The sequence below is a fragment of the Onychostoma macrolepis genome, chromosome 20 (genome assembly GCF_012432095.1).
Source record: "Onychostoma macrolepis isolate SWU-2019 chromosome 20, ASM1243209v1, whole genome shotgun sequence".
NCBI classification, from domain to species: Eukaryota; Metazoa; Chordata; class Actinopteri; order Cypriniformes; family Cyprinidae; genus Onychostoma; species Onychostoma macrolepis.
The window spans coordinates 30,845,349-30,859,478 of NC_081174.1; the positions used below are offsets into that span (position 1 = coordinate 30,845,349).

General features: G+C 37.8%; 1 protein-coding gene across 1 annotated transcript; it reads left to right on the forward strand.

Moving 5' to 3' along the window:
• Positions 1-1,977: 1,977 nt before the first annotated feature.
• Positions 1,978-5,123, forward strand: LOC131527379 (G-protein coupled receptor 6). The gene is made up of 2 exons (XM_058756425.1): positions 1,978-2,144; positions 3,729-5,123. The coding sequence occupies exon 2, from the start codon at positions 3,737-3,739 to the stop codon at positions 4,733-4,735; it is 999 nt and encodes a 332-aa protein (XP_058612408.1). The 5' UTR covers positions 1,978-2,144; positions 3,729-3,736; the 3' UTR covers positions 4,736-5,123.
• Positions 5,124-14,130: the final 9,007 nt, after the last annotated feature.

Here is a 14,130-nt window from a genome sequence, read left to right on the forward strand (position 1 = left end):
TCGCAATCCATGCTCCAAAGTTCCGATCTGAATCAAATGATTCGCAGTCCATGCTCCAAAGTGCCGATCTGAATCAAATGATTCGCAATCCATGCTCCAAAGTTCCGATCTGAATCAAATGATTCGCAGTCCATGCTCCAAAGTGCCGATCTGAATCAAATGATTCGCAGTCCATGCTCCAAAGTTCCGATCTGAATCAAATGAATTGTGAACCCGCTCTAAAGTTCTGATCTAAATCAAATGATTTGCAACACACGATTTGAATAATGATTCAGGAACTATAAGGAGTCGCAGCACGGATCGCAAATCATTCATTTCGCCAAATGATTTGCGAACCTGCTCCGAAGTTCCTATCTGAATCAAATCATTTGCAATACGCGATCCAATTGGAGCACTTCGAAGGGAATCATTTTACGACGCAATTGTTTTACTGATTCAGAGTTTGACCCATCACTATAAGTGCTTTTTATAATCATTACAAGTGTTGTCGAAATTCGAAAATGAATGGCTCTTTTGATCTGGTTTTTGCTAGTGAATCGCTTGAACTGAATGATCGAAGTCACGAGTTTGAATCAATCAAAGCAGTTTGAGCGTAAAATTACTACGCACTCAATTGAATCGGTTTGTTCACATCTTCAGTCATGTTTACACGATACTGTCAGCATTACCACTGGCTTAGCTCGCTAGTTTTATAACATTAAGGCCCGGTTTCACAAACGGGGCTTAGCTTAAGCCAGGACTAGGCCTTAGTTAAATTAAGATATTTAAGCAACTTTTACAAAAGTGCCTTAGAAAAAAACATTAAGGTGTGCATCTTGACACAGAACAATGACACTGACATATTTTAAGACATGTCAGCGCAAGATATTTTCAATTGAGACAGCTCAAACATGCATTTTAGTCTGAGACTAGTTTAAGCCTTGTCTGTGAAACCGGAGTATCTGAAATAAGCAAAAAAGTTTGATTTTTATAAATAAAATATCAATATTTTAATTTCAAAGGTCACATCCAACACAAATCTACGAACATATTCAGGTGAGGTAACAGGTTTACTGCTAACTAGGCAAACACTCTATTAATATGACGACATGCAGCTCAAAATACATGTTAGATGGTGTGTTAGTATGCATTATGCGACATTATGCGGCCGAAATTACTACAACATTGGTTACATACACGCATATTTAAACGTTGTAAACGTCATTTGCATGTGTATTTTACAAGGTATTTTACATTGTTGTGAATAATGTTAAATGAACATTGCAATTAAAGTGCACACATCCAGGCCGAAAGCTCAATGTGGGTGCTCAACCCCAAAAACTATTTCAAACAAGAAAAGCAAAGTTGGCACACAACAGCTCCAAAAGTAGAAATATTTATGTTCTCATCACAGGTGACGTTTCGAGGCTAAAAGCTCTTCATCAGACAAACATTTTGGAGCTGTGGTGTTTCAAATTTGCTTTTCTTGTTTGGAATAATGTTAAATGCAAAAATACTGTGTTATAGTGCCATCATCCAAATTTGCCAACCTTAGTTGAATGCAAACAGATTTTGGGTAACACTTTATTTTAAGGTGTCCTTGTTACTTACTATAATAGCAATTAATTATGCATGATTACATGCAAGTAACCCTAAGCCAAACCCTAACTATATAGTAAGTACTGTACATGTAGTTAATTAATATTACTCGATACTTAAATGTATAATTACACTGTAACAAGGACACCTCAATATAAAGTGCAACCAGATTTTGTATAAAATACAGTGCACCTTTCATTGCACAAATCATTACAGCATGTGTCACGTGCGCTCGGTATGTTGCATTAGATCAAACATTGATATTACTATCTCATGCACATCAGTTGCAATCATTCACCTGTAGATCGGTGATGTTATGCGAACGGCTCGGTCGCGCGCAGATGTAGGCGGTGGCGTGCTGACGTCATCGGGGTTTATTAGCGCCGCTCGGATCCGCAGGCGCCAGTCAGTCTCTCAGCTCTCGCGCTCCTCGTGCATTAAACCAGACCCAGGACTCATGTCCAGGAATCCAGACTGGAGTAAAGGATTCACCTGAAGACGAACACGCGAGCGGTCAGCTGAAGAAACTCTCTCCGTCTCTTGTTTTCCTCCATGTGAAGGAAAAGGTACGAAACCCATTGCTTTTTCCGATTATGAGCTCAAATGAGATGCTGCATTTGAACTGCACGTTTTTGAGCTTGTGCGCAAACAAAATGCGTTATTTGGTCATTTTTCCCGAAGCGAGGTTGGTTTCAGCACCACGGAGAGCGTGATGCGCAAACACCGCATTCAATATTTTTCTAGTTTGATCATTTTATTTTTTAATATAAGTTTGCATTTTCATTTAATGTCTTATTTTAAGAGAGATAAAGCCTCTGTCCACTATTTCTATTCGATCTATTTCTATTCAATCGAATGCAAAGACAGAGATTGTGCGGTCTCGAAGTACGAGAACTTGCTCTTCAAGTGTGATCTTTTAAAAGACGTTTATGCACAAAAACAAACGTTTTTAATTCGTAGGTTAAAGCGAGATTCTCAGAATCATCATTTAAAGCGACGTTGATTACCGATAGTCAAATGCCCTAAAGATGAATTTGTGCTTAACACTCCTTTAAACCAAATATTGATTTTAAATTACTCACATGGTTTTACTTTGTATTTTAAGCCCAATAAAGAGATTCACATCTGCCCACATAGCGGCTTTTTCTTTCATATGAAGGAATAAGTAGGACAGCAACTGCACAATCTTTGCAGATTGTAATACTGAAGAATTTACAACTTTTAAAAGATGTTTATGTACAAACAAACGCTGTAATTGCATCTTTCGTGAGTGAAAGCGAAACTCCCTGATTCGCCACTTAGAGCGACTTTTGATTTTCAATCATCAATTACCCTTGAGATGGATTTGTGTTCGTTTAGCCAACATAATTGTGATTTAAAACAGAATATGTAAAACAAAACAAAAAAGAAGATCATGACTTAATATGGTTTTACGTGTTATTTTTCGTTCAGCAAATGTACCATTTTTGCCGATTATATACTTAGCTAAGAGTTTACAACATAAAAAATTAAATAAATAAATAAAAAAATGTTAAGGCTCAAAATGCATGCTTTATTCCGCATTGTTCTGGACAAAAAGCAACATTTTGAGATTCAGCACCACGGACAGCTCCCATTGACTTTCAATGGCCAACTATCAACGAGATTTCTTCATGCAAATGATATTTTTTATTTTTTTATTTTTCGTTCAGCAAATGGGCAATTTTTGCTGATTACATACTGCACTCAGTTTTTAAAAGTTGTTTATTTTCAAATAAAACGCTTAAAAACGCTACTTGTTCTTGACAAAAAGCAACGTTTTGAGATTCAGCACCATGGACAGCTCCAGCTGTCTTTCAATGGCCAAATGAGATTTCTTCATGCAAATCATATAATAAAACTTCTAACCGTGGTTTTACATCTTAATTTGAGTGCAATATCCATCCAAAAGACCTCTGTCTTCTGTTTCGATTGTGCAGTTTTCTAGCTGAAACAGGAGCTTCAAATTTAAACTTTTAAAAGACGTTTATGCACAAACAAAAGTTTTGTGATTATGTTCTTCATGTAAATGATATAATCAAACTCACTGTTTTGAATGTTGAGTCTCTACATGTCATTTATAGATTTGTTTAATGGGTTTCACTGATCTGACAACATTGTTTTGTGTCCAGGCTGAGCGATGAACGAGAGCGCAGCGCTCAACGAGAGCGGCGCAGGTTCGCCAGAGTCCTCATGGCTGGAAGCCGAAGCCTTTGACACCAACCGGACTCTGGCGCTCTCATCGGCGGCCCTCGAGTTCCACGTCAACCCATGGGACATCATGCTGTGCCTGTCTGGTACGGTGATTGCCTGCGAGAACGCCATCGTGGTGGCCATCATCTTCTACACACCGACACTTCGCAACCCGATGTTCATCCTGATTGGCAGCCTGGCCACCGCCGACCTGCTGGCTGGCATGGGATTAATCCTGAACTTCGCTTTCCAGTATCTGGTCTCATCCGAGACCATCAGCCTTATTACAGTTGGATTCTTGGTGGCGTCCTTCACGGCGTCCATCAGTAGCTTGTTAGCTATTACGGTCGACCGCTATCTGTCGCTATACAACGCCTTGACATACTTCTCAGAGAAGACACTGCATTATGTGCATCTGATGCTGGTGGGAACGTGGGGTGCATCACTGGGATTGGGACTGCTGCCCGTTTTGGGCTGGAACTGCTTGGATGATGCATCCACCTGCAGCATCGTGCGTCCGCTCAATCGCACTAACCTCACCCTCCTCGCCACATCATTTTTCGTCATCTTCGTCCTCATGCTCAGCCTGTACTTCAAGATCTGCAAGATAGTGTGTCGCCACGCACACCAGATCGCGCTGCAGCAGCATTTCTTCACCACCTCGCACTATGTGGCCACCAAGAAGGGCGTCTCCACGCTTGCCATTATCCTGGGCACGTTTGGCGCCAGCTGGCTGCCCTTTGCAATTTACTGTCTGGTCGGGGAGCGTGAGTATCCACAGGTGTACACATATGCCACGCTACTTCCCGCTACCTACAACTCTATGATCAACCCCATCATCTACGCTTACCGCAACACCGAGATCCAGCGCTCCATCTACATGCTTTTCTGCGGCTGCTTTCAGACCAACGGCTCGTACCGATCCAGATCGCCCAGCGAGGTTTAGATTCTCTGTGCTTTGTTTTTAACCCTGTAAAGCCTGACATATTAAATAATAGTCCAGTTTTTGGAAATGGAACAGTTTATTGGACAATAGTGTTTTTTGGTCATGGGTTCAAATCCCGGACGAGCCCCCAATTGGTAAATATGTGGCTATAAATTATGGGTTGTATAGTGAAAATGTAGAGGGAAAATAGCTAAATATTATTTGGAGGACCAAATCTGAGCAAAAATATCCTAGTCATTATGTAAATCATTGAGATCTTTATAACTGTATAACAGATGACTATCATAAAATGATATAAATACCAGTTGTCACTCTATATCTCCAATAATATGTCTTAGTAAGATGAGATCGAAATGATCCAAACATATAATGCAATGCAATGCTGATTGAGAGATGAAGAAATAAACGATCCTCAGAAGATGTGAGATGTCTTGGAGGCTTGTGAAGATCATTCCTCCGCTGAGGAACAGTGAAAGTAAAGCTTCTGGAAACAAACGCTCCTCAAAAGATCCTGATGATCAGATTTGAGATGCACTGATTTTTCTAAAAAATGATTGATGGAGAATCAAATAAAGCTGAGCTGCTTCAGTCCAGTAAGTGTTCATCTGGAAATATGACTGCAGTTATTTTGACGTTTACTTGATAAAAATCAGTCAAGATTTGACACGAGAAGCAGCAGCTGAAGCTGGAAGTTTCTACAATTACACTAAAAGAGCTTTTACTGGATAAAAAACTCTAAACTATCAATTAGACGACAGAAGGCATTGTGTTTTGCTCATGCTGTTCACTGAAGTCTTTAAATGATAAATTTGCGTATCAGTAGGCTTTATAGGGTTAAATTCTTGTTCTTGTTGCCTGTATGTGCATAAGTATGAATATGGCGCTCAAAGTGTCTGTTGCGCATTTGCACTTTACTGAGACCCAGGCGTCTTGACACGCTGTGAACAAGCAACGACTCGTATCAAGAATGTATATTTATATTATTTATAAGCGACATGTTGCACTTTACTGTACAAATCTAGATGCCAAAGCAGTATTGCGTAGGCCTACGTGTTTGACGAGTTACTCAACTCATATGATGGGTTTTCTATTTTGTAAAGTTGTCCATGACTGTACATTTTATACAAAACAATGAACACAAAATAAAACATGAAAAGCTTAAGTAAAATGGACTGTTTTTCTTTGCTGAAAGTGTGTTTGTAAGCGTGAGTGTGAATGAGGAAATGAAGGAATAATACAAGAGCTGAAACTGTTTGAAATTGATATTGTGGTTGCCTTGATGTAATCAATTTAAAGGGACAGTGCACCAATAATGTATCCTCTGCAGTGAATGGGTGCCGTCAGAATGAGTGTCCAAACAGCTGATAAAACCATCACTATATCCACAAGTAATCCACACCATTCCAGTCCATCAGTTAAGTTATCTTGAGAAGACAAAATAAATAAATCCATCAAGATGTTTTTAAAATGTTGCTTTCGGCTAAAATAGTCCTCTATCCATTATATAACTTCCTTCAGGGAAAAAGTCCATCTCCTGTTGTCTCTCACTTCAATATCCAGCCACATATTTGTTTAGAGCTCTTTTGGCTTGTAAACGGTGCTTGATCTGTGCAGATTTCTCTCCTGATTCAGACCAAACCACTTTTTCACTGGAGGAAGCGTTATATGGATAATGGACGCATAGTAGTTAAAAACATCTTAATTATGGATTTATTTATTTTAGCTTCTCAAGCTGATGGACTGGAGTGGTGTGGATTACTTGTGTATTATTGTGATGTTTTTATCAGCTGTTTGGATTCTAATTCTGACGGCACCCATTCACTACAGAGGATCCATTGCTGAGCAAGTGATGCAATGCTACATTTCTCCAAATCTGATGAAGAAACAAACTCATCTACAACTTGGATGGCCTGGGGTTGAGCACATTTTTAGCAAATGTTCATTTTTGGGTGAACTGTTGCTTTGAATAAAATGGTAGATTGAAAGTATATTTCCTTTTTCCTCAACAACATACAGTTTTTGAAAAGTATGGAATCACAAAATCAATTGTGGTTATTTAATATATATATATATATTGACACTCCCAGTTAATAATATATTATAGTTAAAGGGGTCATATGATGCGATTTCAAGTTTTCCTTTCTCTTTGGGGTGTTACAAGCTGTTACAAACAAGTGCATAGATAAGATCCCTGAAGTTGCAAAGACTAAAGTCTCAAAACCAAAGAGATATTCTTTATAAAAGTTAAGACTCGACCACGCCCCTCTAAAACGGCTCATTCAAACACGCCCCCACATGTCTACGTCACGGTGTGGGAAGATTTGCAAAACACCGTCCAAACGTATACACAAAGAAAGAAGGCAGAACTATTATTCTCGCTGTAGTGTTGTTGCTGCCGCCGCGCCATGTCCTGGAGACGCTGTGTTTCATTGTGAAAGCGAATCTACTTTGTTTGGGCGTCCAAAAGAGGACACAACTAGAAATCAGTGGTTAAGTTGTATTTACAACACTGTTCCAGAACAGTTCAACCCAAATATTAGAGTGTGTGCAGCACATTTTACGGAGGACTATTTCCTGAACCTGAGAGTAGCCTGCCAGCTAATGTTATGCACAAAGACTGTTTCTATAAAGTGGGGCAATTCCAACGTTGCAAGGACAGTCTGGTGCTTCTGACTCACAGCCTGTAAGTATGTTTTCTTATTTAAAGAATTTGCCACTGACTATTAAAACGCGAATTTTGAGCAGTGTAGAGTAGTGCTTGTTGTTTGTCATTTCTCCGATCACAAATGCAGACATGGTAATGTTTACGCAGCGTGATGCAACACGACGCGTAAAAAAAAAAAAAAAAAACAGTATAAGTCATTATAATCAGTAATTATGTCCCCACTGGATGCAACAAATGCCTCGTTTATAATGGGTTTTATTGTTTTTGTGTCGTCACACGGCATCACAATACGGTAAGGTGCGTAACATTTCCATCTCACACTTGAGGTATTCGGCCAATCACAACGCACTGGTTAGCTGGCCAATCAGAGCACACCTTGCTTCTCAGAACGATGAGCTTTGTAAAAATCGGCGCGTTTCAAAAAGCTAGGGCATAGAGGAGCAACAATAATGTACAGTATGTGGAAAATAATGTGTTTTTTGAACCTTACAACCGCATAAACAGTTGCATTACACCAAATACACAAAATAATGTTCTTTTAAGCAACATCATATGACGCCTTTAATATATACATTACAGGTGCATCTCAATAAATTTGAATGTCGTGGAAAAGTTCATTTATTTCAGTAATTCAACTCAAATTGTGAAACTCGTGTATTAAATAAATTCAATGCACACAGACTGAAGTAGTCTTTGGTTCTTTTAATTGTGATGATTTTGGCTCACATTTAACAAAAACCCACCAATTCACATCTCAACAAATTAGAATACTTCATAAGAAGTATTTAATGAATTAAATACATTTTTAATGAATTGTTGGCCTTCTGGAAAGCATGTTCATTTACTGTATATGTACTCAATACTTGGTAGGGGCTCCTTTTGCTTTAATTACTGCCTCAATTCGGCGTGGCATGGAGGTGATCAGTTTGTGGCACTGCTGAGGTGGTCTGGAAGCCCAGGTTTAATTTTTTGGTCTCTTGTTTCTCATTTTCCTCTTGACAATACCTCATAGATTCTCTCTGGGGTTCAGGTCCGGTGAGTTTGCTGGCCAGTCAAGCACACCAACACCATGATCATTTAACCAACTTTTGGTGCTTTAGGCAGTGTGGGCAGGTGCCAAATCCTGCTGGAAAATGAAATCAGCATCTTTAAAAAGCTGGTCAGCAGAAAAGTGCTCCAAAAATTCTTGGTAAACGGGTGCAGTGACTTTGGTTTTTAAAAAACACAATGGACCAACACCAGCAGATGACATTGCACCCCAAATCATCACAGACTGTGGAAACTTAACACTGGATTTCAAGCAACTTGGGCTATGAGCTTCTCCTCCCTTCCTCCAGACTCTAGGACCTTGGTTTCCAAATGAAATACAAAACTTGCTCTCATCTGAAAAGAGGACTTTGGACCACTGGGCAACAGTCCAGTTCTTCTTCTCCTTAGCCCAGGTAAGACGCCTCTGATGTCGTCTGTAGTTCAGGAGTGGTAGCCTAGTGAACCAAACTGAGAGACCATTTTGAAGGCTCAGGAAACCTTTGCAGGTGTTTTGAGTTGATTAGCTGATTGACATGTCACCATATTCTAATTTGTTGAGATTTTTGTTAAATGTGAGCCAAAATCATCACAATTAAAAGAACCAAAGACTTTAGTCTGTGTGCACTGAATCTATTTAATACATGAGTTTCACAATTTGAGTTGAATTACTGAAATAAATGAACTTTTCCACAACATTCTAATTTATTGAGATGCACCTGTATATGTATTGGGGCCCTATGGAAATTGTGTTGGACGGAGAAGGGCTTTTGAGTCATAAAAGTTGAGAACCACTATTTAAATGTAATTATCTATATAGAGCAGTAGAATTATGCATAAAATGTTTAAATTGGCCAAAAATGTGAAGTCATACTCATCTGAAGACACTGAGAATCTCTTGGTTTGTGTCGTCACTGTCACTCTCAGCACCTGCCGTTTCCGCTGAGTAATGAAGCTCGTCTGACAGTCATGAATTTTTCCTCCTTCAGCACTAATTAAGTTCGAGAGTGAACGAGACGCATTTGTGCTCATACAGATTCATTCATTCAGTTCCATCATCAGTGAAGCAGGTGGAGCAGGAACATCCCGGGAACATCTCAGCACTGCTAATTACATCCTTCCTTCAGGTTTTTAAGGTTTCTCTAAGTTCACTGTATCCAGACTAATGGATTTAGAAGTGCTCTAGCCATGCTGTATTGCTGGGTCAATTTGATCCACATTAATTGCTTCAAAAAATTTTCCGCTATTTCTTCTCATTTAGGGTCTTGAATGTGCATGCAAGTTAATAGATGTGTTTCAGAAGGGCGGAACGCATTTTGAACTTTTGACCCCCATTGTTTTCAATGTTATTTGCCAAAATTCAACACTAAAAAGTAGAAAACCTTTATTGTAACTTGTCAAAGACTAATATATGAAATACATGAGAACTTACAAAATGTAAAAAATTGATCTTCTGAATTATTATAGTAGTTTTTTAGTGTTCAATTCTCATATGAAGACTCTTTTTATATTAATACTTCCGATTTTCGAGACTGTTTTTGTTATGTCAGTGTTGTCATGACTTCGTTTCCATAATAATTATTAACATAATAATAATAAAAATAAATCAATTTAAACGTTAAATACTCTGAAAAACCCAGTTCTGAGATTTTGTTTAAAATATACCAGGTCAAAAAAATTATAAAATTAAAATAAATAATAATAAAAAACATTTTTAAAAAATCAAATGGGCATTATTCACAATACATGCATTAGAAAATCAAATAAGGCAAATTTTTATGTCATGCAATTTTTAAACATATTAATTCTGTGAAACTTGATATTCTCCTGGTGAAATGAGTTGTAAATAAAACAAAGTTTTACAAGAAAATACTGTTTCAGTCTTTCTACTTTAATGTTATTTGCCATTTCTTTGTAATTATGTGTGAAATTTACTACCAATTTCTGAGAGAAAATTTTTCAAAGTAAATGTTCTTCAGTTTTTCTCCTTGTATCCTGATGGCAAGTCGATTCTGATGTCATTTTGACTCTCTTGCCCTTTGCGTTGACATTAATAGACAGTCATTGTCACAAGGCGGACTATATTTAAACATGCAGTTTCTGGATCATAATTAGTCTAGTCATGGAAAATTACATGATGGTCTTGGAAAAAAAAAAAAAGGCTTTTTGTGTTGTTTGTGACTGAAATAGATGCTGAGCTTTTGGCCTGTATTGTGTTTTTGATATAAAACCTTAAAGCAGAGCCTCTGTTAGAGTCCAGACTGAGGTGACTGTGTGTTATCTGTCTGTGTTTGAACAGCCGCTCGGTGATCCTCCTCCTGCGCTCTGAGCTTCACAGGTTGAATCACAGCGTTATTCTGATGGATGTGGGTGCAGCAGACGGGCTTCATCACCGTGTGTGGGATGGTGGGTGTCTGCTGGCCGCCCGATGACGTGCCGTCCTCAAGAGTTTGGAGCTGGATGGAGTAAGTGAACGAGGTGTTTTCTCATGTTCCTGTAGTTCAGACAAGAGGTCATGGGTTCGATGCAAGTCACTTTGGATAGAAGCATGTGCAAAATGCACCAGTGTATATGTAATGTGTCACATGCACAGAAAAACAAAACAAAACAAAAAATGGTCACACTTTATGCTATTTACTCACATCAAAAAATAAGTACAGTGTACTTATTGTGGACATATTGTATTGCAAAACACTTTTGCTGCTGTTGAGGTGGGATACGGGTAAGGTTAGGGACAGGTTTGGTGGTATGGGTTAATTTAAGGGTGGGTTAAGGTGTAAGGGATGGGTCAACAGTATAATTATAAATCTAATTACAGATGTAATTACATATAGGTATTTTTAAAAATATAAGTACAATGTAAAACATGTATGTACACAATAAGTGCACTGTATCAAATTATTAATTTGAATGTATGTACATAGTAGTTAAGGCCACCTAATATAAAGTGGGACCCAAAAAAACAAACAAATAAACAAAAACTGGTCCGGAAATCATTTTCAATAAGAAATTGTTGGTAAATTTCACAAATAATTACAAATAAATGGCAAAAAACACATTGAATTAAACCTGACATTTTGAAGTCGAAAAACTAAAATAGTATTTCTTGTCAAATGTAATGTAAAATAATTTTTTACAGTGTATATATGTCAGCAACTTTAGCGTAGCTTTACAGCACAGATTTAAATTAAAAACCAAAAATGTTAGTGTGCATGAATGCTGAAAAAATATAGCATAATGATTAGTTTATAATAAGTTAACAATAACACAACAATTTTGAACTTTATTTTACAGTTTTATTAACTAGCTAGAAGCAAACGCATGACCATTTTGGTTCATGTAATTGTGTGTGTACATTTTTAAATGTATTTTATACATCTGATAAATAAATAAAACAAAAAGAAAATATTTCCCATAAAGAAAGTTGTTTTTATATAATGTTTATTAAGTTTTTTGACATTTTATAAATATAATAATGTTAGGTCTCAATTTATTTGGGGGTGAAATATGACCTGAATATGTTCTGAACAAGTTTTCAGAGATTTACCCTTTTAAATAGTTTTATATCGTCATATATTAAATAAATATATATCAAACATAATCTTGTAATTTTTATACACTTGTCACTTTTCTGCTTTTTAAAAACAGTTATGAAATTATTTTAAAAAATATAAAAATTCTTACTTTTAAAGGTTATTTTTTACCAGCATTTCAATAACTAGTTAATATTACATGTTTTCAGCTCTTTTTCTTTTTAGTTTGCTCAAAGGTTTATGAATAATGTAATCTCATTTATAAAATAGCATATGAAAAATTGTGACGTCACCGAGGCCCGAGTGTGCGCGTGACGTGACGTGATGCGGCGCGATCTCAGTCGGTCTTTACCAGGCAGATGTTGTTTAAATATATTTTATTGACCTCTATTAGAGCGGCATCATTTCTGATCTGGACTTTAGGCTACGGTCGGTTTGAGATCTCCGAGAGTGAGAATCAGCAACACAGACATTTATGAGCGCCTTTATTCCTGTTCTGATGCACGTTTCTCCATATTTCTGCAGTGATTCCCTCGGTGTTTTGTCTGCGCGCTCTCCATGTTTTATTCATGCGCACCCACGCGAACCATATGAGTCTCTAAAGCGGCTCGAGTCATCTTAGCAACACACCCACTAAACGACACTAACCTTCATCATCACCATCATCATCATCAGCATCATCAGCGTCTTCCCTCCTCTTCACAAACAAATACAATAACAACAAAATGCATGTTAAACATTCACGTGTTTTCAATCATCCAGCAAATTAGCCTAATGTTTGAAAACAATATGCTTTCAGAGGGGAAATGCAATTAGTTTAATCAAACAATTATAGTTATACAAACATCTCAGTATAGCCTAATATTAAGTAATACATTTCAAAAACTGCACATAACCACATTTATAGTAACGGAAATAGATAACAGGCAATGTTTAATTTCCAGGAAAATACTCAAGAGTCCAAGAAACACACACACACACACACACACTCACACTAGTGTACTAGGTGAAAGTGCAGACTGTAGTAAATACTTTGGTCTCTGTGCACCAGCAGCTCTGTGTTCGTAATAAACGCATAAATGAGAGACATTTCTGTACACGCCGTTATGGTTTTGGACTTAAGGCTTCATTGTCACATTCTTGCAGTAATAAAGGGGTCATAAACTGAGAAACCAAAATTCCCTTGATCTTTTGACATAAGAGGTCATTGTACTATAAAAACATCCTGTAATTTTCAGAACTTAAATCTTTGTCGTTAGTCTAAAAACAGCTTATATTGAGGGCAGTCTGCGGAATGTTCTACTCTATGATGTAATAGTGTGTATAAGCACCGCCTCCACAGAAGCCTGTTTAGCCCCGCCCACAGATTTAATAGCACTGCCCGTTTAACTCCGCCCATCGATTCTACATCACTGCCTGTTTAGTCCCGCCCACAGATTTAATAGTACTGCCCGTTTAACTCCGCCCATCGATTCTACATCACTGCGTGTTTAGTCCCGCCCACAGATTCAATAGCACTGCCTGTTTAACCCCGCCCATCGATTCTACATCACTGCCTGTTTAGCCCCGCCCACAGATTTAATAGCACTGCCTGTTTAACTCCGCCCATCGATTCTACATCACTGCCTGTTTAACTCCGCCCATCGATTCTACATCACTGCCTGTTTAGCCCCGCCCACCGATTCGAGCATTGGGCGTTTACTTCTCTACAATCCATCAGGCCTATTCAAACAGAGCGTTCTGATGAGAGGGGTTAAAAACAGGACGGAAAATGGCCTATTACTTCTACATTATGAGGTTTTTTGATGTAAAATTCTTGATAACATTATAAGTGGACCTCAGAGAACAGTACAAAATAAAAAAACAAAAGCAGTTCATGACCCCTTTAAAGTCTTCTGATCATACGTCCTCTTTTTTTTTTCCTGTCCGGATTTTCTGAAATTGCCTAAAGTGTCTAGGATTTGTTTTTGTTTACCTACTGTTTTCATACTTGCTGAAGGTAATGACTGAAAAGTAGTTTGACCAATAGCGTGCAGGGACTGTACATAATTGACCAATCGTGGCATGCGAGAAGGCAGGATCTACAGAGAACAGTTGAAAACACGCCTACATACAATGTTATTATTGTTATTATTTTAATTAGAATTAATTTTCATTAATTAGTCCGGGAA

Coding starts and splice junctions, on each gene's coding strand:
- LOC131527379 (XM_058756425.1), top strand. CDS start 3,737: ATGAACGAGAGCGCAGCGCTCAACGAGAGCGGCGCAGGTTCGCCAGAG.